The sequence below is a fragment of the Thamnophis sirtalis genome, unplaced genomic scaffold, assembly GCF_051295495.1.
Source record: "Thamnophis sirtalis isolate CommonGarterSnake01/CBP01778 unplaced genomic scaffold, rThaSir2_p1.2 scaffold_13, whole genome shotgun sequence".
Classification (NCBI taxonomy): domain Eukaryota; kingdom Metazoa; phylum Chordata; class Lepidosauria; order Squamata; family Natricidae; genus Thamnophis; species Thamnophis sirtalis.
In genome coordinates, this window is record NW_028261393.1 from 5,967,270 (window position 1) to 5,992,626 (window position 25,357).

General features: G+C 48.6%; 1 protein-coding gene across 2 annotated transcripts in view; it reads left to right on the forward strand.

The window, feature by feature from the left end:
* Positions 1-232: 232 nt before the first annotated feature.
* CIC (capicua transcriptional repressor) overlaps positions 233-25,357 on the forward strand; it is a 55,052-nt gene continuing 29,927 nt past the window's right edge. Inside the window, exons 1-2 of one of the 2 annotated variants that reach the window (XM_087727718.1) lie at positions 233-332; positions 4,587-7,178. In XM_087727718.1, the coding sequence (XP_087583844.1) occupies positions 4,619-7,178 (2,560 nt within the window). In that variant the 5' untranslated portion in view covers positions 233-332; positions 4,587-4,618. Of the gene's footprint in view, positions 333-1,539; positions 1,609-4,586; positions 7,179-25,357 lie in introns of those variants that run through there. The other variant, XM_087727719.1, reaches the window with a different exon arrangement.

The following is a 25,357-nucleotide window of genomic DNA, read 5'->3' on the forward strand; positions in this document are numbered from 1 at the left end:
CAAGATCGGCCGGATTCCCACGTTGCCAAAATACACTCAACTCCCGAATTCTCGCCCGTTCTTGTCCTGTTGCAAGCGTCTTCGGATTGGTTGGCCAGCCTTCGCGAGGGCGACCAATAGAACCGCGCCGTGATGACTTCATTCTTCGGCCGCCCCAGGTCAGGATTGGCTGCTTTTCGGTCCCGCCCCTCCCATCCCCACGTGGGGAAGGGGGAAATTCCCGGTCCGGCCGCTGATTGGTCGCGGCGTTGTCGGCGGTGGCTCCTCTGTTGCTGAGAGGAAGCGCGAGAGGCCCGGCCGGGACAACAAGACAGGCCCAGAGCGGACCCCCGGTAAGTTGATGAATATGCTAATGACATGCAAATCGGATTCAAAGGAGCCCTCCAGTGAGGGGATTCCTGAGGGGAGCGAAGTCTACCTTCCTTCACCTCAGGAGTTGTACTTTGCAGTCCTGCAGGGGGGAGGGGGGCGCCGTCGAATTAACCTGCACAGCCTGACGGGAGCGGTAGTTTTTCCACAGGGGACTCCCCAGGATATCGGAAGGAAGGGTCGCCGCTGCGGACTACAACTCCCATGGAGCCCGCGCGCCGGCGTCTTGGGCACGTCCGCCAGGCGCTCCGTTTCCTCAAAGCATGACGGGTGTGCTAGTCTTTTCGCTCTCGCACTCTTCCACTTCCCCTGTTGTTCGGCGCCGCTCCCGGAGGCGTTCGCTCGCCTGAACTAATCCGGCGTCGCCGCCTTTGGAAGAGCGGCGGCGCGCGCTGCACCTTGGGAGTTGTTCGTCCGTCTAGGAGAACTTCCTGGTTTCTTCTCTGAACACTTGATGGGGGTCCGGGACCACTAAGGCCATGAGGCTTTGCGCGCCCAGGGTTTCGAAGACGGGGCGATTTTGTGTCCTGGTGCGGCATGGGATTTGGTGTCTCTTCTTTCCTCAGTGCCGCTAGGGAAGGATAATTACAAGCCCCACAGACTCAGGGCTCTCTCTTTCCCCTTCGCCCAGCCTTGTTTCGCGGTACTTTCTGGGAATTAAAAGTTCTTCTGAGAGAGCAGGACTGCTTAATCGGGTAGAGGAGAGCCCTCGGAGGGACTACATGTCCCATGAGGCTTAGAGTAGGGCGCCTTCTTCCTGTTCGCCTTGCGCCAGGTAAACAAGTCTTGCCTTCTGGCTCCACCTTCTTCATTCCTATTGGCTACTGTATGTTAAGTGCCTTCCCCTCCTTCCCGAAGTCGCCTTTTCACAGGTTACTGTAAGTGCTCCTCTCAAGGGAGGGGCAGGAGCCCTTTGAACGATGCTGCCCTCCCTCTGCCGCGCTGATAGGCGGCGCTTGCTGCCTGTTGTGGGAGGCGGGGCAAGCGAAGCCTGCCCCGAGGAACCGTTGGCCACGGCGAAAATCTGTCAGGGAGTTGTGGCCTCTGATTGGACGGCTCTTCCAGCTGGTCCAGATTCATTCACCATTTTGTCTGTTGGAGTAAAAGGGGCTCGGAGGGGCCGAGAGGGGCTCGGGCTGGACCATCGAGGGGGGGGAAAGAGGGGGGGGGAAAGGGAAAGAAATCGAACTGTTCCAAGATTTCCTGGAGAGGCATTCTGGAAAAAGGGGGATCGTTCAGGTAAGGGGGGGCTAGGAGGTGCCAACTTTAGCACCCCCCCACCCAAGGCGGGGAGCGGGGGGAGGAGAAGGGGAAGATCTGCAGAAGGAAACATCTGCACCCCGGAACCTTCAAAGTAGGAAGAGCCAACTTTATTGATCCCCTTCCCAATTATGTTGGGGAGGTATCAACTCTGGAACCCGTGGCATTCCCCACTTCTTTCCCACCCCCCAAGTTTTAATGGTTCGCCCCAGAGAGAACCTGCAGAGCTGGGACAGGGGGAAAAGTGGGGTGGGGGGGAGAATCCAGGAGCGCCCCAACTTTGCCTCCCCCCCCAATCAGAATGCAGGGGCTGGCTTGCTGTCTGTTGGTATGTGTGTGCGTGAGAGAGAGAGAAGGGGGGGGGAAGCGAGCGAGCGCAGGCATGTTTATTATGGGATGCCACCGAGGAGGCAAGGTTCCAAGCTGAGACCCAATACCAGTTATTATGGGATAGAGAAAGAGAGAGAGAGAGGGATTGACAGGCAAGCTTGGCCGGTGCCTGCCTTGTAAGCAGGAGTGGGACGGAGAGGCTGGTAAGTACAGGAGTTGTTGCATAATATGGGAGGGTCTTCCCGAAGTGCAGAATGGGGAGGGTGGGGGGGAAGAGGAGAGATCCATAAGATCCAAGAGAAGGATCGCAGATTTTGGGGAGCATTAAGGGTGGGGGGGGGATGGGGGAAGTGAGCAAGGTCACCTGCAGGAGAAGGAGGAAGAGGAGGAGGAAGGGATGGAGGGTTGGCTTTTCAAAGAGAAGGGGGTGAAGGGAAGGAGGAAAGATGGCACAAGCTAACTTGGGGAGCAAGGATCAGAGGGGGACTCTGTGGGAAATATCCCTTTCGAAGAGGTTTTCCAACGGGGGGGTGGGGGTGGGGTAGAGAATAGTATTTGGGGCTGGGGGAGTCCTGTGATGAGGAACGTAGCCGGAGCTGGATTGTTTGCAAACCTCCTCCCGGGCTGAGTTGCAAGGAATCTGAAGTAGATGCCAAGAAGATGTGATGTCATGGAGAAAGAATGCCTCTAAGCATACGCAGAATTCTGTGGCTTTAAAGAAAGGCAAGGCTCAGGCTGGGTACCCCAAGGAAGAGGAGGGGGGGGCAAGGAGACCGTGAACTGATTGGAAGCTTAGCCCCCACATCGGTGGTCCTTCCTCTTCTTAAATGTTTGATGTTTGCAACCTGGAAGGAGGAAGGGATTATATTATGGATCTTATACAGGGGATGCTTAGATTGCCTTTTCCCAGGAAGACTGGTGTCTTTCTCTCCCCCCCTTCCCCTCCTTGGCCCTTTCTTTTGGTAGGCTGGGGAGGGGGAGACAGAAAAATTTGGCCTCCCGTCTCTTCTTGACTAAGTTAGCGGATGGGTGGCGACCATTCTGCATTCCTTTGCATCCTCCTCCTCCTCCTCTCTCTGGCCAGCAAAGGGAGATAGGAATTCAGGAGGACTCTTTGGGAGCCCTCCAAACAATTCCGTTTTCACTTCCCGGCCATCATTTACTATCAGAATTTGAGTTAAGTTTCCTCCGATGCTGCCTGAGCTTAAACCTATAAAATTTAGACTCTTCTCAATCGGGCCAAGGTTGGTGGGGGAATGAATGAGAGAGCCTCAAGTCAAGGAGCTTTATTAAAGGGTGGTGAAAATGGCTTGTTTTTGAGCTGTTGGTTTATTGGCATCTCACCTCGATTATCTTGACGAACAAATCAAGGCGACGAACACATCCTCCTATTCCTCCTCCTATTTCCCCCACGACAACAACAACCCTGTGAGGTGGGTTGGCTTGAGAGAGTGGGGACTAGCCCAAAGTCACCCAGCCAGCTTTCATGCCTAAGGTCAGACTAGAACTCACCACCTCCTAGTTCCTAGCCTGGTGCCTTACCCACTAGACCAAACAGACCCTCTAATAATATTTAGGTATATTATAATTAATGTTTGAAAAAGCAATTCACTCTCTCGGACTTCACTGAAGTCCAGGAATGTCCTTCAGCAGAATCACCAGTGTTAAGGATCACATTTGTTCCTACACACACACGAATCAAAATGCAGGTTAAAGACTGGCTTCATATCTCATACCGAACCAAGCCATGGTTTGCTTTACTCGTGATGCAATAAGCTGCAGTGGATGGGTGCATATGTCATGCTAAGCTATAAGTCATGGTTTGTCCCCAGAAAAAGCTAAATAGACACTAAATCCACATCATTGGGATATTTTGAACCTAACAACCTAATCTCACCTAGAATCACATTGACACTGAATTGGGATCTAATATTAAAAGTGCTGGAACTCCTGATGTTGAACAAAATATAACTGGTGTGTGTGTGTGTGTGTGTGTGTGTGTGTGTGTGTGTGTGTATGTGTGTGTTGTATGCGCGCATATATAGATCTCCAAGATTTATATACAAATCCAATATTTATTTTAAATTAATTCTTCGCTTGTTCCAGCCAAGTGCCTAGATACCCCTCCTCCCCCTTAGGAGGGGGGTTTACATTTTAAAAAACCACTTTGCCTACCTACCTATAGATATATTTGCATAATGTCTTTTTGTACATACATATAATGGGCAGCTTGTTAAAAAATCTGCTGGCTTATTTATTTCCAGCTCCCAGGCTGGGATTGAGAGGCCTTCTTACAGTTTGGAGTTAGAGAGTTCAGGATAAGGAATTGGACAAGAATAATGGGGAAGGGAAGCCCAGACAAAAACGCCAACAGGCCTCGAGTCCTCAGAAGTGAGCAACAGCCGAGAAAGTACGGTAGGTGTTTATTAATGAGTAGTTCATGGCTCCAGCAGGAAAGTTATTTCGTTCACATTTCAAAACATGTGATAGGCGGTCCCCTTTTAAAACCAAAATTTCAGACTTCTTGAGCTCGGAGGATTAAGTTGATGGTTGGAGAAATCCGATTACAGGGGAGTGGTAGAAGGGAGGATGGCCCGGTAACCTCCTTCTTGTCTGTTTCCTCTCAGCTCCCTGAATCTATGCCCAGCCTGGGAGGAAGATGAAACCAGTGAGAAAGGCTGCCAGTTCCTCCTCTTCCTCCTCTTCCGGTAACAGCAGCGGCAGCCGCTCTCCACCCTCCACCCGGGCCAAAACTCAGAAGCGCAAGACTGCCATCGACGAGAGCCCCGCGCTCGAAGAAGCAGCAGAAGAGGAGGCGCCCGATCAACCCCCAGCATTTGTGGGTGCCCGGCGCCTGCAAGTACAGATGGACCCCAGCTTGCGGGACTTGGCCGGAGTTCACGATGACCCTTACAAACTGCCCGAAGGGGAAACACAGGCGGGGCCCGAGGCCTGCGGGACAGAAGCCTCCTTAAACCGCAAGACGGCTACTTTTAAGTCGCGGGCGCCATGCCGGAAGTACCCCGGGGGTGAAGAATCGAACGGCAACGAGAACGTAGCCGCCACCTTGGTGGATGAGCCTCGGCGCTGCCCTTCTTCCAGCACGGACACAGCCAGCGAACATTCCGCAGACGAGAACGACAAGGGGTTGGGGAACATGTGGCCGACACCCTCCAGCGTGTACGACCTGCGCCAGCTGCGCTCCCAGCGGGTGCTGGCTCAGCGGGACGGGCTCTTCCAGCCAGCCATTGTGAAGCAGGTCAGACGAGGGCAGGACTTGGGGGTGCAGTTTGTGGGGGACCGGGTCACGGCGTATTACGAAAGGGCTCTGGGATCCGCTGCGGTGGATATTGTGCTGGACGCTACCCCTCCCCCTGGAGCTTTGGCTGTGGGCACCCCAGTCTGTGCTTGTGTGGACCCCGAGGAGACCGCGTACCAGGAAGGCACGGTGGTGGAAGTCAGTGTCAAACCTGCTTCTTACAAAGTGCGATTCACCCATCCAGTGGTTCTCCCGGGAACTGCCAGTGCCGCTCGCAAAGACTTCGCCTGGGTACCCCGCTCGGCCCTGCGCCTCCTGCGCTCCCCGTGGCATTGTGACAATCCTTCTGAAGACAACAAGCCACCCGAAACAATGCCTCCATTGCCAGAGCCAGAGGAAGTTGCTCTGGCCCACTCGTGCCCCGAGTCCAAGCAGCCCGAAGATGCTGAAGTATCCAAGATCAGTGCTGGGGTCCGGGCAGAGGAGAAGTCCGTGGTGGTGCCACCCCAGATCCTGTCCCCCCCAAAGTCGCCAGCCTTCCCTCGCCTTCCTGAGCAGCGATCGCCTTTGCTGAGTCCGGAAGCGAGCGGAAGCCGCAGCAGCAGCGTGATGTCCGTGGATAAGTGCAGCACGCCGGGGTCCTCTCGCTCCCGTACGCCCCTCACCGCCGCCCAGCAGAAGTACAAGAAAGGGGACGTGGTGTGCACCCCCAACGGCATCCGCAAGAAGTTCAACGGGAAACAATGGCGGCGACTCTGCTCACGAGACGGCTGCATGAAGGAGTCCCAACGACGGGGTTACTGCTCACGTCACCTCTCCATGCGCACCAAGGAAATGGAAAGCCTCTCGGAAGGCCGAGCTAGTGGTCTGCGGGAAGGCAGTGCCGAATTTGACTGGGACGAGACGTCGCGGGACAGTGAAGCCAGCAGCGCCCGAGGAGACTCGCGGCCTCGGCTGGTGGCTCCTGCCGATTTGTCGCGCTTTGAGTTTGACGAGTGCGAAGCTGCCGTCATGCTGGTGTCCCTGGGCAGCTCCCGTTCGGGCACCCCATCTTTCTCGCCAGTCTCCAACCAGTCCCCATTCTCCCCCGCCCCCTCTCCGTCCCCTTCCCCTCTCTTTGGCTTCCGTCCAGCCAATTTCAGCCCCATTAACGCCTCACCCGTAATCCAGCGGGCTGCCGCTCGCAGCCGCCACGTGAGTGCCAGCACCCCAAAGGGACTCGGGGGTGCCGTGCTGAGCCCTGAGATGTTGCACCACGCCACCTCCCGGGAGCGCCATCATTCGGGCATCAGCTTCCAGACCAACCTTACCTTCACCGTGCCAATGAGTCCCAGTAAGCGGAAAGCCGAGTCGCACCACAGCAGCACCAGCTCGGCGGCTGACTTCCACAAGAACGACAGTCTTGACTCGGGCGTGGAATCCATTTCCCACACCCCTACCCCTTCCACTCCGGCTGGCTTCCGGGCCGTGTCGCCTGCGGGCGCTGGGCCCTTTTCCTCGCGCTCCCAGCAGGCCTCTCCGCTCTTGCTGGTGCCCCCGCCAACTGGACTGACCTCCGACCCAAGTCCCACCGTGAGGAGGGTTCCTGCGGTGCAGAGAGACTCCCCCGTGATTGTGCGCAACCCCGACGTCCCGCTGCCTTCCAAGTTCACGGAGAAGCCGCTGGAGAGCCGAGGGGGCAGCCCAAGGATGGGGAAAGCCGGCTCCAAGGAACACCTGTCGGGCAAAGGGCAGTTGCAAATGCCGGTGCCCATCAATGTGGGCCGAACTCTGCCATCCAGCCAGCCGAGTGTGGTATCTCTCCCTGAACAAGCCCCGCCCGTCTTCAGCGTGTCCTCCCCATTTCAACCTGTGGCCTTCCATCCTTCCCCAGCTGCCCTCCTGCCTGTCCTTGTCCCCGGAGAGTACACCAGCCATCCTACCCCTAAGAAGGAGATCATCATGGGAAGACCTGGCACAGGTAAGCTTTGGGGCTTTCTCGATTCTCTTTGGTTCTGTCTTCAGGTATCGTCGCTTTTTCGCCTCTCTGTGTTTATTTCACTTTTCCCAACCCCTGAAGCAGTGTTCAACCCATGCTGCTTAGCCTTAGCGCAGGGGTGTCGAAACTTGGGAACTTTAAGACTTGTGGACTTCAACTCCCAGAATTCCCCAGCCATCTGGCTGGGGAATTCTGGGAGTTGAAGTCCACAAGTCTTAAAAGTTCCCAAGTTTGGACACCTCTGCCTTAGTGGCTCTGTGGCAAGGGGTGCGTGTGGGTGGGCTCTATGGCGATTTGCAACCAGCCAACTTGACTTGGCCAACTCACCATAGGTTGCAGTAATATCACAGTATTATTACACAGATATCATTACAGTTAATATCAAAGAAACGGTGGAAGGAAATCATTAAAGAAAGGATGCAAAAAGGAGGAAGAACATCAAACGGGAACGACAGCAATTAAAACATGGAAAAAAAACATTTTGGATTTATCATTAAGTTGAATTGTTAAATTATCTCACGACGAGTTGGCCATGGCAAGTTGGCTGTAGTGAGTTGGCCGGGGCAAATTGCCCCATTCCGAGGGGAGGGGCAGGGCCTGGAGGAGTAAAGGAGGGGGGGAGGAGAACTTGGAGGAGTCCCAGCGCAAATGCCTGTTTTTGAGTTTCCGTCTTCCAGGTCCAGAATCCCGAGCAGTTCTGACAACCCCCTTTTAAGAGCCGAGGTGGCGCAGTGGTTAGAGTGCAGCACTGCAGGCTACTTCAGCTGACTGCAGTTCTGCCGTTCGGCTGTTCAAATCTCACCGGCTCAGGGTTGACTCAGCCTTCCATCCTTCCGAGGTGGGTAAAATGAGGACCCGGATTGTTGTTGGGGGCAATATGCTGACTCTGTAAAACCGCTTAGAGAGGGCTGAAAGCCCTATGAAGCGGTATATAAGTCTGCTATTGCTATTCTTTTTCCCTCTTGGCACGAGGCTTGTCTAAAGAACTCGTCCAAAACCGAACCTTGCTCGGGTAGTCCTAGGTGACCAGGAATCCATGCTGGCAAAATGAGTGGGCTGGTGCCAGTGGCAGGAGAAGCTGGGCTGATTTTTCTTTGCACAAGCCCGAAAGAGAAGCCATCTGCTCCAAGGGAGGGAAGCCTCTCTTTTTTTCTGGAACCAAAATAGAATTTGCACTTCTGCATTCCTTCTCTATTGGTCTCGGCAGGCTATTAACCTTTTTATTTTTTATTTTTAAAAAAAAGTCTGGTTTTCCTTAGTGGATTTGATCTTGGAGAGCTGTTTGAAAAAAGGCTCGTTTTTTTCCCTAAGAAAATAAAATAAAATTGTGAGAATAAGCACATTGACAAGAGGAAAAATGCTGCGGGGGGAAAAAACCCCAGTTTTTTCCTTTTAAAAAAACCCCCAAACCTTGGGTCTCTACGGTTGCTACACTGGCAGAAGTTGTGATATTAGGGTTATTTATTGGGAGTTCTTTTCCTCCCTGGCTTTGTCCTCCTCCGTCTGGTGGAAAAAGGGAAGGCCAGGTAGAGGAGAGAATATTGATATTAGCTGTGAAAGGTGCTTATGGGGGCAAATTCCATTGTCTTTTTGAGAGTGCTTCTGATGACAAGCCTTTGCCATCCATCATCCATCTGCTTCTGAGAATAGCTTCCAGATGGTTCCGGGAAGCTGAGTGTGAAGTCATCCCTCTGTGGCTCTACCCACTGGAGATTCCAGCTATATGTTGTGTGCAGAATGGTCTTTTGATGGGCCTCTCCTTCATGATTTCATAGCTCCCAGTCCCTCACTTGGCTTGCTTTTAGCAGGACGGACTTTTTGTTAATGTTACTGTTTAGCGAGAGCGTTTTAATTCTTCTGTCAGGGGGACTCTTGACTTGAGCTGGCTCCTATCCGTCTCCCATAATACCCTAAACCCATTTGATAGGTGTAGTATCAGCGTCTGCAGAGCTGAAGTTGGAATTGTATCTTTGGCTCTTTAAGTTATGATTATGTTCTGACCGAGGCTTCCCAAGAGCATGAAGCAAACTCCTGGTCCCGACAAAAAAACCCTTTTATTAATTGACTGGGGATTCTGCTCCTTCGCATCCAGCAAAGTCTTTCGAGGGAGGATTTACAGACACAGGCCTTATCTGGCTTGGGAGGATTTACAGTCACAGACCTTATCTGGCTTGGAGAGCTGCCAGGCCGATCTCTGCAAAACTTGGCAAGGAGCCTCGGAGAGTCACCAACCAATGAAGCGAACAAATGATCTCCTGCAAACTCCACTCCCCTTTCGCTCCTCTTTTATTTCCTCTGGGAGGAGCCATTCATCATCCACCTGTGGCCTTACTCCCAAGTCGACCCCTGTTCCTTAGCTGTTCTCTTTGTCTGGCAACTCTGCACATGCCTACACTGGGAACAGGCTCCAGCTGTTCTTCTGCCTCACTGATGTCTGACTCTGAAGGCAGCTGATAACTGGCATATGGCTCTGGCCCCCTCTCTGCCTCCAACACAAAGCCCTCGTCCTAGCCTTCCCCAGACTCCAGGACTGGCCCATGTTCCTCCCCAACCTCCTCACTGTCTGAATCTGCTGCCAGCTCTGCTGGCGGGCCACAACAGATTGGAAGCAGGACCAAACAGGCTCCTTCTGGCTTCCAGAGGTGACAGAGGCAAAAATTTTCATGCCAAGATTTGAAAATACAGTGTGTATGTATGTATGTATATATATGTTATATTTGTGCTGATAAATAAATAAAGGGAGACTAGTATAGATCTATTTCAAGCTATTTAGCTCTCATCAGCTAGCCATACCCTTACTGGGATTCGAACCTGTGCTGTATTGCATCTTAGGCAAATGATTTAGCCATTAAGCCACAGGTCTCCTCCTTATCAGCTGAAGCCAGGGAAGAAGGTATATATTTAGAGTCACAACCCCTGGTAAGCCCCAATTATGGGAGGAAGCCAACTGCTTCCATCATCTGTCAATCGGCTCGTCACAAGAGTCCATCACGACAGAAACCCAATATTTTTACTGCTGCCTTTGTTATATTTGTGTTTTTTATTTGTGCTGATAAATACATACATACATATACATACATACATACATACACACATACACACACACATACACACACACATACATACATACATCATATTGGAAACGAATGTCTTGGGATGGTTTTGTTAGCTTCCCAGGTTGACTTCCTTGCTTCTCTACGGACGCTTGAAGGAGATCAGAGTGGCAGTGAACATGCTGGGTGACCCCATATCCATTTGCATAGTTCCAGTTAGGCAGCAAAATGAAGAGGGCATCCATGCTGGTTAATGCTTGGCTGGTTAATGAAGGGCCAAGGAAACCCACTTGGTTCAATATTTGCCATAGGTGAACAAGGAAAACCTGTAAATAGCCCTTTGCCAGAGGTGAAGAGGAATTGAATTCTCTTTGCCCGGGAAAAGTATTTATGAAGTGGAAGCTGCTTGGATCTTTTAGAATTTTCTTCCAGGCCATTCACAGGGTGGCTAGTCAATATCTTTGTCTTATCCAGCACAGAAAATCTTTGGGCAATATGATGCTGCCACTTTGGTTGAGGTGCCAGACTAGAAACTGGGAAACCGTGAGTTCTAGTGCCACCTTAAACACACAGCCAGCAGGGTGACTTCGGCCCAATCACCGGGAGACGGTGAGTTCCAGTCCTGCCTTAGGCATGAAAGCCATCAGGGTAACTTTGGGCCAGTCGCCAGGAGACACTGAGTTCTAGTCCCGCCTTAGGCATGAAAGGTAATTATCTTTTCTCAGTCTAGGAAGGAGTCAGTGGCACTTCTGAAATCTTGCCAAAATAATTGCAGGGAGTAGTCCAGGCAATTGCCAAAAGTCAACAGAGACTGGAAAGTCAAGAGAGCAGGGGGAGAGAGGGGGGGGAGGGAGGAGGGAGGAGGGAAATGAAAGGAAGAAAGGAAGAAAGAAAAACAGAGAGAAGATAGAAAGAAAGGAAGAAACACAGAAAGAGAGAGAGGAAGAAGAAAGGAATAAAGAGAGAGAGAGAAGGAAGGAAGACAGAGAAAGAAGGAAGGAAGAAATACACAGAAAGAGAGAGAGAGAGAAGGAAGGAAGGAAGGAAGACAGAGAAAAGGAAGGAGGAGAGAGGGAGAGAAAGCCAGAAGCCAGAAGGAAGAAAGGCAGAGCAAGAGAGAAGGAAAGAAGGAAGAAGAAAGACAGAAAGAGAGACAGAAAGAAAAAGGGAGGAAGAAAGAGAAGGAAGAAAGGAAGCAAGAAAGAAAGAGGGAAGAAAGGAAGGAAAGAAAGACACACACAGAAAGAAAGAAGGAAGACACAGAAAGAGAGAGAGAAGGAAGGAAGAAAGACAGAGAAAAGGAAGGAGGAGAGAGGGAGAGAAAGCCAGAAGCCAGAAGGAAGAAAGACAGAGCAAGAGAGAAGGAAAGAAGGAAGGGAAGGAAGAAAGACACAGAAAGAGAGAAGAAAGGAAGGAAGCAAGAAAGACAGAAAGAGAGAAAGAAAAAGGGAGGAAGAAAGAGAGAAGGAAGAAAGGAAGGAAAGAAGAAAGACACAGAGAGAGAAAGGAGGAAGAGAGAGAGAGAGAGAAGGAAAAAAGGGAGAGAGAGAAAACATACCCCAGAGATGAGCAGTACTCATCAACTCTTTAATGCTTATTAGAACTTATATAAAGCTGTGATCTCCAATGTTGAAGGGAACCAGATGAGAGCAGTATAAAAGCCCCCTCCAAAACCACCCCTGCTTTGATCTGCTTCCTGTTAACCAGCAAGGAAAAGCGATCGTATCCTTTGCTGGGGGGGTTCCCAATTCCCTCCCCCCTCCCCTCCTTTTTTTTGCAGCATCTGGAGCTCCTTTCTGACCGCTGCTGTAAAAAAAAAAAAAAAGTGCCATAATTCCCTCCCCCCCCCCTTTTTTTTTTGAGGCCAGAAATAAATAATGTAAACATTCCAACAGACAGGCTTGAAAGTTTAAAAGTTTTTTTTTTTAAAGCAAAAGAAGAAAGCAAAAAATAAAATAAAAGCCCAGGCGTGCCAACATGTGTTACACAGCCACATTCGGCTGCAGCCCTTCGGTTTTCAAACTCTTTTCATGTGGTTTCTGGAGATCAAAAGGTTGCCCTCTTCTGCATTGGCCCCTCTTTTTTGGGGGGTGGGCTGGGGGGTGGGGGAAAGCATCAAGGAATAGCAATAGCAATAGCAATAGCAATATAGCAATAGCAGTAGACTTATATACCGCTTCATAGGCCTTTCAGGCCTCTCTAAGCGGTTTACAGAGAGGCAGGATATTGCCCCCAACAATCTGGGTCCTCATTTTACCCACCTCGGAAGGATGGAAGGCTGAGTCAACCCTGAGCCGGTGAGATTTGAACCGCTGAACTGCTGATCTAGCAGTAGCCTGCAGTGCTGCATTTAACCACTGCGCCACCTTGTGATAGTGATCTGTTAAAAGACCAGAACTGAGAAATGAATGTATACTGTCTTCTTCTTTTTAATTGGAAAAGGAGGGGACGTTTCCATCTGTCTGTATTGGGGGTGCGTGGATGGCGGGTGGGGGGGGGCGGCATAGGGGTTGATTGCAGTACATTTATCTATTCAATCCCCTGCGGGAACAACATGACGCTTGAGTCTTGCCAGCAGCATGATAGGTTTGGCTTCCTGTAAGGGCTGGATATTATAAAAGTACCTTTTCTGGTATTGCCTCTTTTTAAAAATGAAAAAAAAAATAAGCCTGGTATACGTGGGCTGCTGCATTTGAGTTTAAGCCAGCTGGAGCATCACATAGGACACGTGATTGTGCCCAGAGTGGTGCAATGAAGTCATGAGGAAGCGTTTATGTAGCTAAGGGTTCCTGGAGGATCAAGCTCACCTATCTATTCTCCCCTTCGCTTGGTGCAGCTCCAGGACTTACAACCGCTTTCCCTATTCTGACTTCAGTGGCTGAAACAAAGCCAAACCTGTTTGCCAGCTGTGTGTGTGTGTGTGTGTGTATTTGTGCGTGTGTGTGTGCACAGTTCTACATTTTAGCTCTACAGGTCATCCTCGACTTATAACAGACCCTTGACGGACCGTTCAAAGTTACAGCACAGGAAAAAAGTGACTTGTGGCCATTTTTCACCATTATGATCTTTGTAGCGTGGGACGCGTTGGCTCAAGTGGCGAAGACGCTGAGCTTGTCGATCAGAAAGGTTGGCAGTTCGGCGGTTCGAATCCCTAGCGCCGCGTAACGGAGTGAGCTTCCGTTACTTGTCTCAGCTTCTGCCAACCTAGCAGTTCGAAAGCACGTAAAAATTGCAAGTAGGAAAATAGGAACCACCTTTGGTGGGAAGGGAACAGTGTTTAGTGTGCTTTCGGTGTTTACTCATGTCGGCCACACGACCCCCGGAGACATCTTTGGACAGCGCTGGTTCTTCGGCTTTGAAACGGAGACGAGCACCGCCCCCTAGAGTCGGGAATGACTAGCATGCATGTGCAGGGGAACCTTTACACTTAGCATCCCCATGTGATCAAAATTCAGAGGCTCGGCCACTGGTTCATACTTAATGACCATTGCTGTGTCCCAGGGTCACGTGGTCCCCTTTTGCGACCTACTGACCAGCAAAGTCAACTGGGAAACCAGATTCACTTAACAACTGGGTTACTTGCTTATCAACTGCAGCGATTCACTTCACCGCCGTAGCAAGAAAGGGGAGGGGGGACTCACTTAACAAACATATCAGTTAGCCACAGAAATTTGGGGCTCAATCACGGTCCTAAGTTGAGGACTACCTACCTGCAAAACGGAATTTGTTCATACATGAGCTTGTTTTGGAAAGCTGGCCATTGCTTGCCCAACAGGATAAGCCACCGAAAACAATGATAAAAAACAAGGGGAGCCTTTCTAACAACGGGTGCGGCTTGCCTCCCTGCACATATAAAATGCTCCCCAAAAGGCAAGAATTCTGCAGGGAGTTGATCATTGGCTTAAGCTTGCCCAGCCACTGATGTCCTCCAGATGTTCGATGCTGTGAGGTTGACCACAGCTTGTTCTCCAAACAGTCATCTGGCAATCCCCCAAGGGGTTGAGGGTCCTTAGATTTGGCCCCAATCTTATCAAAAGCTATTCCTCTTAACAAGCTTCACGTGTAACACACCAGATCAGGAGATGATAGATAGATAGATAGATAGATAGATAGATAGATAGATAGATAGATAGATAGATAGATAGATAGATAGATAGATAGATAGATAGATAGATAGATAGATAGATTAGGTAGGTAGGTAGTTAGGTAGTTAGGTAGGTAAGGTAGGTAGATAGATAGATAGATAGACAGAGATAGATAGACAGATACAGTAGATAAATAGATAGTAGATAGGTAGGTTGGTAGGTAGGTAGGTAGGTCGATATAGAAAATAGAGAGATAGAAGATAGATGACAGATAGGTAGGTAGGTAGGTAGGTCGATATAGAAAATAGAGAGATAGAAGATAGATGACAGATAGGTAGGTAGGTAGGTAGGTAGATATAGAAGATAGATAGAGATAGATAGATAGTCAGATACAGTAGATAGATAGTAGATAGGTAGGTAGGTAGATAGGTAGGTAGGTATAGAAGATAGATAGATAGATAGAGATACAATAGATAGATAGATACAATAGATAGATAGAGAGATAGATACGGTAGGTAGGTAAGTAGGTAGATAGATAGAGATAGATAGATAGACATACAGTATATAGATAGTAGATAGATAGGTAAGTAGGTAGGTAGGTAGGTAGATATAGAAGATAGAGAGAGAGAGAGAGTGATAGATGATAGATAGATAGATATTTGGAATGGGATATGATACAGCATGTTCACCATTTATCTGGCTTTCTTCAATCGTGCTCTTCAGGAACTCTGAATCCAGATCTTTAATTAGTGGATTATTTGGAGCGAGAAGGTTGTATATAATTATTAAGGCAGTGTTTGTCAACCTTGGGCCGCTGAAAGATGTGTGGACTTCAACTCCCAGAGCTGGCTGGGGAATTCTGGGAGTTGGAGTCCACACATCTTCCAACGGCCCAAGGTTGACAAACACTACTCCAAGGACATCCAGGTTTTACACACTGTTGTGCATGCGTGTGTGCAGAGGACGCCTCTGATGTGCTCAGGAAGGGGGCACATAGTTGGGGAGAAGCTTAAAAGCGAAGGAATTGTACAGCGTGTGCTTTACTGATTCCTAAGGTTGGTCCCCCCCCCCTTCAAGCATCACATATGCAGGTTGCTGTCACCCGGCAACTGGTAACCAAGACTACCGTCTCCCGGCTGCTCGGAGACCCGTCTCTATTTTTATCATTGATGGGAGGGATCTGATCCAGATTTTGTGTCGGGAAGGGGGGGGGGCGGCATTCTATATGGTCGCCTGTGGCTTCCAACGCAAGGGGAGCGGGCTTGATTTTGGGAAAGACACTGCAAATGTACCAGCTGACATTACCACATCCACATGTGGAATGGACTCAACTTAGTGTCCATAACAAAGATGCGTTTCCTGCATATGGGCTGCACACAATTTTTGCCTGTGTTTATTTCTCACAAGGGGTAGCAATTGGGAATCAATTTAGGGGCCCTTGTGCACCCTGATTTAATGTCCCCGGATGGAGTTCCATGCCTTGTATGACTAACCCAGTATTGTGGCTTGTTGGCTGCCACTTCCTCCAGCAGCCGAATCAGAGGAGGAGAAGATGTGAGGATCAGAGTCAGCATCAAGGCAATCTGAGAGCTCTGAGGGGGAAGAATTGAGCTGGCAGAGAGAGAGAGAGAGAGAGAGAGGCAGAGGTGGAGCCTGAGCTGTCCGTCAGCCCTTAGGTGGAGAGACAACAGCCCCCAGGTCAGGAGGTGGCTGATGAGGAAGATGAGGAAGAGGAGGAACAGCTGGGTCCAGTGCCTGATGCATGGATGCTTAGAAGGCAGAGGAGAGGAGAACAGTGGAAATCTATGGGCCGGTCCTCGGGACGGAAGAGCCACCGCTGCTAGTGAAGCCCCACCCTAACTCTGGGGATAAAAGGCACGGGGCGGAGATGAATAGATGTGGCAGGCAACTATGCATCTCCCTTGCCAGATGGACTTGTTAGCCTGCATCGAGAAACTTTTTGCCGACACTCCTAATAAAGGAATCTTTTGAGTTCACTTCCGAGGGTTTGTTGGGTTTGAGGGAACTGGTTCAGAACACCCAGTTAAAGGTAGTCCTCGACTTACAATGATTTCTTTAATGGCCATTTGACATTAACAGCAGCACTGGAAAAAGTGACTTGCAGCTGGTCCTTCCCAGTGGTGAAATCTAATTTTTTTTGGCCACCGGTTCTGTGGGCGTGGCTTGGTGGTGGTGGTCATGTGACTGTGGGTGTGGCCAACTTTTTAAAACATTTTTTTTCCTGCTGGTTCCGGTGAATAAGCAGATTAAAAAAGTTTTTAAAAAGAAAAGGGGGGGGGAAGGTTCAATCCATGCAATCCTCGGAAGCTTTTTTTTTTTTTTTACTACCTGTTCACAGAACCCATGACAATCATCCCTACTGGTTTGGCTGAACTGGGCTGAACTGGGAGGATTTCTCCCCTGGTCCTCCCACTTAAAAGGGTCACAACAGCCCCACGGTCATATGACCAACATTTGGGCACCCAGCAACCGGTATATATGTATGTATGTATGTATGTATATATATATATATATATGTGTGTGTGTGTGTGTGTGTGTGTGTGTGTGTGTGTGTGTGTAAGTGTCACAACCCCTGGTATGCCCAAACATGGGAGGAAGCCTACTGCTTCCTTTCTCTATCGGCTCGTCACAAGAGACCATCCAGACAGAAACCCAATATTTTTACTGTTGCCTTTGTTACATTTGTGTTGTATTTGTGCTGAAAAATAAATAAAGGGAGACTAGTATAGATCTATTTCAAGCTATTTAGCTCTCATCAGCTAGCCATACCCTTACTGGGATTCGAACCTGGGCTGTATTACATCTTAGGCAGATGTGTTAACCACTAAGCCACAAGGTTCTCCTCCTTTATCAGCTATATATGTATATATGTATATATATATGACAGTTACAGCATCCCAGGTTCATAGCATCATGGTTTGTGACTTTCCCAGTCAATGGGGGAATACAGATTCGCTTAACAACTGCACGATTCACTTAATGACCGTCTCAAAAAAGTAAATTGGGTGTGACTCGCTTGGTAATCCCCTTGCTTAGCAACGGAGAAACTTTGGTCCCCCATTGCGGTTGTAAGTCAAGGACGACTATAGAAAGCTGTAGCCAAGCGATCCCATTTTGCGATATTTGAAAATATTAAAAGACACCAAAACTATGTCATCCTGTGTTTCCTCCAGTGCCTTATTTTGTTTTTATGCATCCCATTAAATTTTCTCTCCTGGTTCAGAACTTGGGAGTGAATTAGGACTATGATTTTGGAAGAAACGTGTGATTAAGATTCCATATTTAATTAATATGTGAGACTATAAAAACAGGGGCAGCATTCAGAGGGGCTGAAGGGAGAAAGCGAATAGCGAAGTAACAAATACTTTGGACGTGATGTTAAATCAAACCTCTTTAGAATTCTGGCTTCTTGGGACGATGTAAACCTATTATTATTAATACAAGAGGCTTGGCCTTTGATGACAGCTGGAAGCCTCTGACTTGGTCTTGTATCAAAAGTCTCTGGTTTTGTTCTTTCCTGGCAAGTCAAAAATCACAAGCCAAGAATAAATCCTTCTTTATGCCACTGGGTTGTTAAGAGAGCAATAAGTTATCAGTCCCAGTTCGGTCGTAACTGTAAAGCAAGCCTGGGCAACATTATTAAGGTCAATAGCCACGCTTGATCTTTAAATGGCGTGCCCAGGGGGGGTCACCCTCCCAAAAACAGAGGGGGGCTAGGAGAAAAGCTGGGTTGAACTGCTTTTTCATTAAATCCAGTTAATCAAAGAGTTTGATTATGTATTTGGTAATGTTCTTCTGCTGTCCCTGATCACAATACAGGCAGTTCTCGACTTACAACAGTTCATTTATAGTGACTGCTCGAAGTTACGAGCACTGAAGAAAAGTGACTTATGACCATTTTTCACAGTTATGACTTTTCTAGCATGGGACACGGTGGCTCAGTGGCTAAGACGCTGAGCTTGTCGGTCAGAAGACATTTTTCACACTTAACGACCGTTGCATCATCCCCATAGTCAGGTGATCAGAAGTCAAAAGCTTGGCAACTGTCTCATCTTTACAACTGTTGCAATGACCTGGGGTCAGGTGATCAGTTTTGCTTCTGATGACCAAAGCCAGATTCACTTAACAATCTTGTCACTAACTTAACGATTGCACTGGTTCGCTGAACAACCGGTGCAAGAAAGGTTGTAAACTGGGGCAAAATTCACTTAACAGAGGTCTCAACTTAAGAACATTAATGTTGGGCTCAGTTGTAAGTCGAGGCCTACCTGCATCTTCAGAAAGTGAAAATGTGTGTGGGTGAGGAGACAGAGAGAGGAAGACAGAAACAGAGACAGAGAGAGACAAAGTAAGACACACACAGACACAGAGAAACAGAGAGACAGAGGAAGACAGGAAGACAGAAAGTGAAACAGACAGAGGGAGACAGAGAGAGAGAAACAGACAGAGACAGGAAGACACACACAGAGAGACACAGAGAGAGGAAGACACAGAGAAAGACAGAGAAACAGACAGAGAGAGAAGACAAACAGAGAGAGAGACAGAGCGAGAGAGACAGAGAAGACAAAGACATGAGAGAGAGACAGAAGAGAGAGACAGAGAGAGGGAGGCACAGAGAGGGAGAGAAGAACACACAGAGAGCGAAACAGAGGAAGACAGAGAGACAGAGAGAGGAAGACAGAGAGAGGGAGAGACAGAAGACAAACAGAGAGAGACGGAGAAGACAAAGACACGAGAGAGACAGAAGACAGAGACAGAGAGAGGAAGACACACAGAGAGAAGACAAACAGAGAGAGACAGAGCGAGAGAGACAGAGTGAGAGAGACAGAAGACAAAGACACAAGAGAGAGACAGAAGACAGAGAGAGGAAGACACAGAGAGAGAGAAGACAGAAACACACAGAGAGAAACAGAGGCAGAGAGAGGAAGATAGAGAGAAAGAGAGAGAGAGACAGAAGACAAACAGAGAGACAGAGAAGACAAAGACACGAGAGAGACAGAAGACAGAGAGAGGAAGACAAAGAGAGAGAAGACAAACAGAGAGAGACAGAAGACAAAGACACAAGAGAGAGACAGAAGACAGAGACAGAGACAGGAAGACAGAGAGAAAAGACAGAGAAACACACAGAGAGAAACAGAGGAAGACAGACACAGAGAGACCGAGACAGAGAGAGGGAAGGAGATGGTATTCATGTGATTAAAATTCAGAAGAGCTTGGAATAATTCCAGTTCGATGGCCTGGAACTTCTGTGGAGGGAGGAGAGGTTACATAAATAACAGGCCTGAGACTAAAATAATGAATGAAGGAGGACACCGTAGCCAGCCACTTTTGGTCACATTGCTGAGACCGAGGATGAGGTTGTGTCAACTTGCCTGTGACACTTCTCCAGCTGCAATTTGGCAGCCTTCGCACATAGCTCTCTAGCAAAGATCCTCCAGAAGACCAAACTGGTTCCTCCCGCCTTCGCTCTGGCTCATTCACACCTAGCTGCTTTCTCCATCTGTCATCCCGAGCATCTCTCTGGACACAACTCAACGGAGGGCCCTTCCTTATCCTCGGGCAATGCTTTTCTCGGAGAGGGGCAGAAAATCCTCCTCCTTTGAACCATTTAGAACAGGGGTCCTCAAACTTTTTAAACAGGGGGCCAATTCATGGTCCCTCAGACTATTGGGGGGGCTGGACGGGCTGGGTGGACATGACTAGGTGGCATGTGACCGGGTGGGTGTGGCCGATTTAGCAGTCCATTAAAAATACCCACAAATTAAACTTTAATTTGTTATGCTCTTGGGGGTGGAAAGCTGCCTTGGGTGTGCGTGAGTGAGGGACGTGTGTGTGTGTGTGTGTGTGTGTGTGTGTGTGTGTCCCCTTGGAGGCTGGGGTGGCCAAAAATGGGCCTGTTTTTTTTTTGTTATTAATAATATGTATTTATAACAATTTTTCCCTACTGTTGACAATATACTTGAAGATTGCTTTTTTAACATCCCATAGATCCATCTTATCTTACAACGGTCCTACTTCTTCTTCCCTCCCTCCCTCTTTCCTTCCCTCGTTTCTTCTCTCCTACTCCCCTTCCTTCCCTCCCTCCTTCCCCTTCCCTCCTTCTCTCCTTCCTTTCCTCCTTCCTTCTCTCCTACATTCCCTCCTTTCTTCTCTCCTTCTCTCCTTTCTTCTCTCCTTCTTTTCTCCTTCCCTCCTTCCTTCCCTCCTTTCTTCTCTCCTTCCTTCCCTCCTTCCCTCCCTCCTTCCTACCCCCCTTTCTTCTCTTTCTTCTCTCCTTCCTTCCTTCCTCCCCTTTCCCTTCTCTCCTTCCCCTTCCTCCCCTTTACCCTTCCCCTCTTCTTCCCATTCCTCCCCTCTTTCCTACTCTTACATTCCCTCCCATTCTTCCTCTGCCTTTCCCTTTCTCCTATTCCTCTCCTTTCTCCTCTCCTTCCTATCTGTTTTTTTGGTCTCCAGAAGGTGTGTGTGGGGGGGGGGAGAACTGGCAGATAGGTGGGATGATGGGGGTGGTTCCATGTAGGGCGGATTAATGGCTTCGGTGGGCCGTATCCGGCCTGCGGGCCGTAGTCTGAGTACCTTTGATTTAGAAAATGCTACTTGGCTAACAAAACGAAGCTTCCCCGGGAGACACGTTAAGCGTTTCTGTGCATCACGGAAGTCTGGTGTGTTTTATTGTGCGGGTGACCCTTGTAAATTCCCTGTGGAATTTCTGCCCTCGACTTACAGGTAGTCCTCGATTTACAGTGACAGTTGCGACCAGAATTTCCGACGCCGTGGTTGCTATGTGAGTCGTGCTATGAGACCTTTTTGACCTGGTTGCTAAGCAAATCGCTGCAGTCATTAAGTGAACCGTGCAGTCGTTAAGCGCATCTGGTTCCCCCCCTTGACATTGCTTTTTGGGAAAGGCTGCAAGTGGCAATCATAAGAACTGCAAGTGTTATAAATACATGCCAGTTGCCAAAAGTCCAAATTTTAATCATGCAACCATGGCGATATCTCAACAATTGTAAATGCGAATACCGATCGTAACTTTTCAGTGTTGCAAAAACTGAATGGATATAGGTTGAGGACTACCTGTTTATGGTATCTTGCCGTACACAGGCAGGCTAACCTGTATGCTTCTCTGTTGTGTGAAAAGACGAACGAGGGGGTGACATGATTGCAGTCTTCCAATATTTGAAGGGCTGCCACAAAGAAGAAACAGCCTGTTCTCCAAAGCACCTGAAGGCAGGACAAGAAGCAATGGGTGGCAACTAATTAGAATAGGATAGAATAGAATAGAATAGAATAGAATAGAATAGAATAGAATAGAAAAGGACAGGATAGGATAGAATAGAATAGAAAAGGACAGGATAGGATAGAATAGAATAGAATAGAAAAGGACAGGATAGGATAGAATAGAATAGAAAAGGATAGGATAGGATAGAATAGAATAGAAAAGGATAGGATAGAATAGAATAGAAAAGGACAGGATAGGATAGAATAGAATAGAAAAGGATAGGATAGAATAGAATAGAAAAGGACAGGATAGGATAGAATAGAATAGAAAAGGATAGGATAGAATAGAATAGAATAGAAAAGGATAGGATAGAATAGAATAGAAAAGGATAGGATAGAATAGAATAGAATAGAAAAGGATAGGATAGAATAGAATAGAATAGAAAAGGATAGGATAGAATAGAATAGAAAAGGATAGGATAGAATAGAATAGAAAAGGACAGGATAGGATAGAAAAGGATAGGATAGAATAGAATAGAAAAGGACAGGATAGGATAGAATAGAATAGAAAAGGATAGGATAGAATAGAATAGAAAAGGACAGGATAGGATAGAATAGAATAGAAAAGGATAGGATAGAATAGAATAGAAAAGGATAGGATAGAACAGAATAGAAAAGGACAGGATAGGATAGAACAGAATAGAAAAGGACAGGATAGGATAGAATAGAACAGAAAAGGACAGGATAGGATAGGATAGAATAGAATAGAAAAGGACAGGATAGGATAGAATAGAATAGAAAAGGATAGGATAGAATAGAATAGAAAAGGACAGGATAGGATAGAATAGAATAGAATAGAAAAGGATAGGATAGAATAGAATAGAAAAGGATAGGATAGAACAGAATAGAAAAGGACAGGATAGGATAGAACAGAATAGAAAAGGACAGGATAGGATAGAATAGAAAAGAAAAGGACAGGATAGGATAGGATAGGATAGAATAGAATAGAATAGAAAAGGACAGGATAGGATAGGATAGGATAGAATAGAATAGAATAATAGAGAAGAGAATTCTTTATTAGCCAAGAGTGACTGGACACACAAGGAATTTGTCTTTGGTGCAGATGCTCTCAGTGTACCTAAAAAGACAAGATACATTCGCCAAGAATCATAAGGTTAACCACTGAATGATAGTCATAGGGTATAAATAAGCGAATCAAATCATACTAGGAAACGATCAATAGAAATTGTAAGGATACAAGCAACAAAGTCATAGTCATAAGTGGGAGGAGATGGGTGATAGGGAGGATGAGAAGATTAATAGTAATAATGCAGACTCAGTACATAGTTTGACAGTGTTGAGGGAATTAGTTGTTTAGCAGAGTGATTGTGTTCAGGGGGAAACCTGTTCTTGTGTCTGGTGCGCAGTGCCCTATAGCGTCGTTTTGAGGGTAGGAGTTGAATCAAGGGGAGAAGCAACCGAGAACTAAGGAGAAATTTCTTAGCGGTGGGAATAATTAGCCAGTGGAACAGCTTGCCTCCAGAAGTTGTGGGTGCTTCTTCGTCACTGGAGGGTTTTTAAGGGAAGACTGGACAAGCCCTTGTCTGAAATGTATATAGGGTCTCCTGCTTGAGCCAGGGGGTTAGACTGGAGGACCTCCAAGGTCCCCCCAAGCTGCATTCTGATTGCTCCACCGACGGGTTGATTGATTGTGTGACCATCTTGCAAGAAAGAGAAGGAAGTTCAGGTTTCCATGAGCTGCCAGCATGTGGGGTGGATGTACCTTGTGGAGCGTGAGCGAGTGTGGGCGTTGTCCTTTATGCATAGTTGTCGTCCTCTTGCCCCCCCCTCCCCTCCCCACAATCGTGACCACTCTACCTCATTGTGTCCGCAGATAGTACAGTGCGTGCTGGGAGTGGTGTGTTTGTGTCTCTCTCCCTTCCCCCCCCCCCCTTCCATCCCACTCCTTTAACAATGGGATTCTCGCCCAGGGCCCAGCCTAGTCTGGCCTTGCGCCCAGATGTAGCGAGTGGGTATGTGGGGGTGTTCCTGTGCGTCTCCTCGCTTCACCTCATTGTCTATTGGCTGCCTGCTGGGCGCTGGATGGGGGGGGGACACACACACACTGGCTGTATCCCACCCACCCCCAGACATGAGCCGAAGCGGTATTTTGAGTCAGGCCTCGTGCAGGAGGAGATTGTGATGCTAAGGGAGGAGGCGAGGGTGAGTCATCGGGAGAGCAGCACGAAGTGGAGGAAGAGGAGGAGGAGGAGGCGGGGAGGGGCATGCATCACACAACTACACACCCCAGTCCAGACACACTGACATTCAGACATTCGCCCGTTCCCCTCCTGCATGCACTTCTCTTCCTCGCCACCCTGCCCCAGGGTAGGGAGATTATCCCAGGAATGCAGCTGTGCTGCAAGCTTTTAATCCCCAGCTGGGCTGCCTGCCAGCCACTAACTGCTTCGGTATCTACCAGCCAGCGAGAAACAGGAGTGACTCTCATTCAGTGGCACATTACGGGTGTGCACGCAACAATGGGCTTCTCATTTCGGAGTCTCTGCCTTCCTTTGCATGCCCGGCTGAACACATCTGTGCCCAAGCCAGGTGTGAAATAACGAGGCTGGCCTGCAGGGGTGTGTGGGTGTGTGGACAGCCAGCCCGGCGCTCACCTTAGCATGTTCAGACAGCCTTGGGTGTCAGCCGATCTGATGACCCCGGTCTCAACCTTCAACATAGGTGTGTAAACTTCAACAAGCCTTTATTCAGATGTGTGATGAGCTGATAAGAGAGGCAGAAAATTCTTTTAACATGCAGAAACACATAAGAGAAAAGGAAGGAATGTGTGGTGTATATTGTCCATGCCATTGAATGCATCTCTTCCCCCCCTCCCTCCCCTTAGCATTTTCCTCAGCTGGACGGGGCCCAGGAAGCATATTTCCCCCCCCCAGGTCAGATACAGGCAGTCCTCAACTTACAACCATTTCGTTTAGTGGCTGTTTGAAGTTACGACACTAAAAAAAGTGAACTTTTCACACTGATGGCTCTTTAAAATTCAGACAACTCGCACATGTTCACGGAGGTTGTTGCAAGATGGGGGTGAGGCGACCCCCTTTGGCGACCTTCGGACAAGCAAAGTCAATGGGGAAGCCGGATTCGTTTAACCACCCCGTTACGCACTTAAAAGCCGCAGTGATTTGCTTAACAGCGGTGGAAACAAAGGTCGTAAAATGGGTTAAAACGTATGGCCGGGGGGCTGTCTTGCTTTAGCAACAGGAAATGTTGGGCTCGTCGTGAGAGAGCCGAGGTGGCGCAGTGGTTAGAGTGCAGCACTGCAGGCTACTTCAGCTGACTGCAGTTCTGTAGTTTGGCGGTTCAAATCTCACCGGCTCAGGGTTGACTCAACCTTCCATCCTTCCGAGGTGGGTAAAATGAGGACCCGGATTGTTGGGGGCAATATGCTGACTCTGTAAACCGCTTAGAGAGGGCTGAAAGCCCTATGAAGCGGTATATAAGTCTAACTGCTATTGCTATTGCTATTATGTCGACCTGTCAAGTTTTGGAAGTTGGCGAGGTGGTCTCGGTGGTTCGTGTAAACTGTGACTCGATCTTAGGCCGGCTTCGTATATCCCGCAAACTCCGGTCTTCCTGGATTCTTCAATGTCCGAGCGTTCTGGGCCGCCCAGAGAAAAGTATTGTTTCGAGTCACCATTGTTGATGGAGCCGTGTGAAACTTTTTCCAGGGCTGGCTTTAAAAAAAAACAACCACCCTCACTCCAAT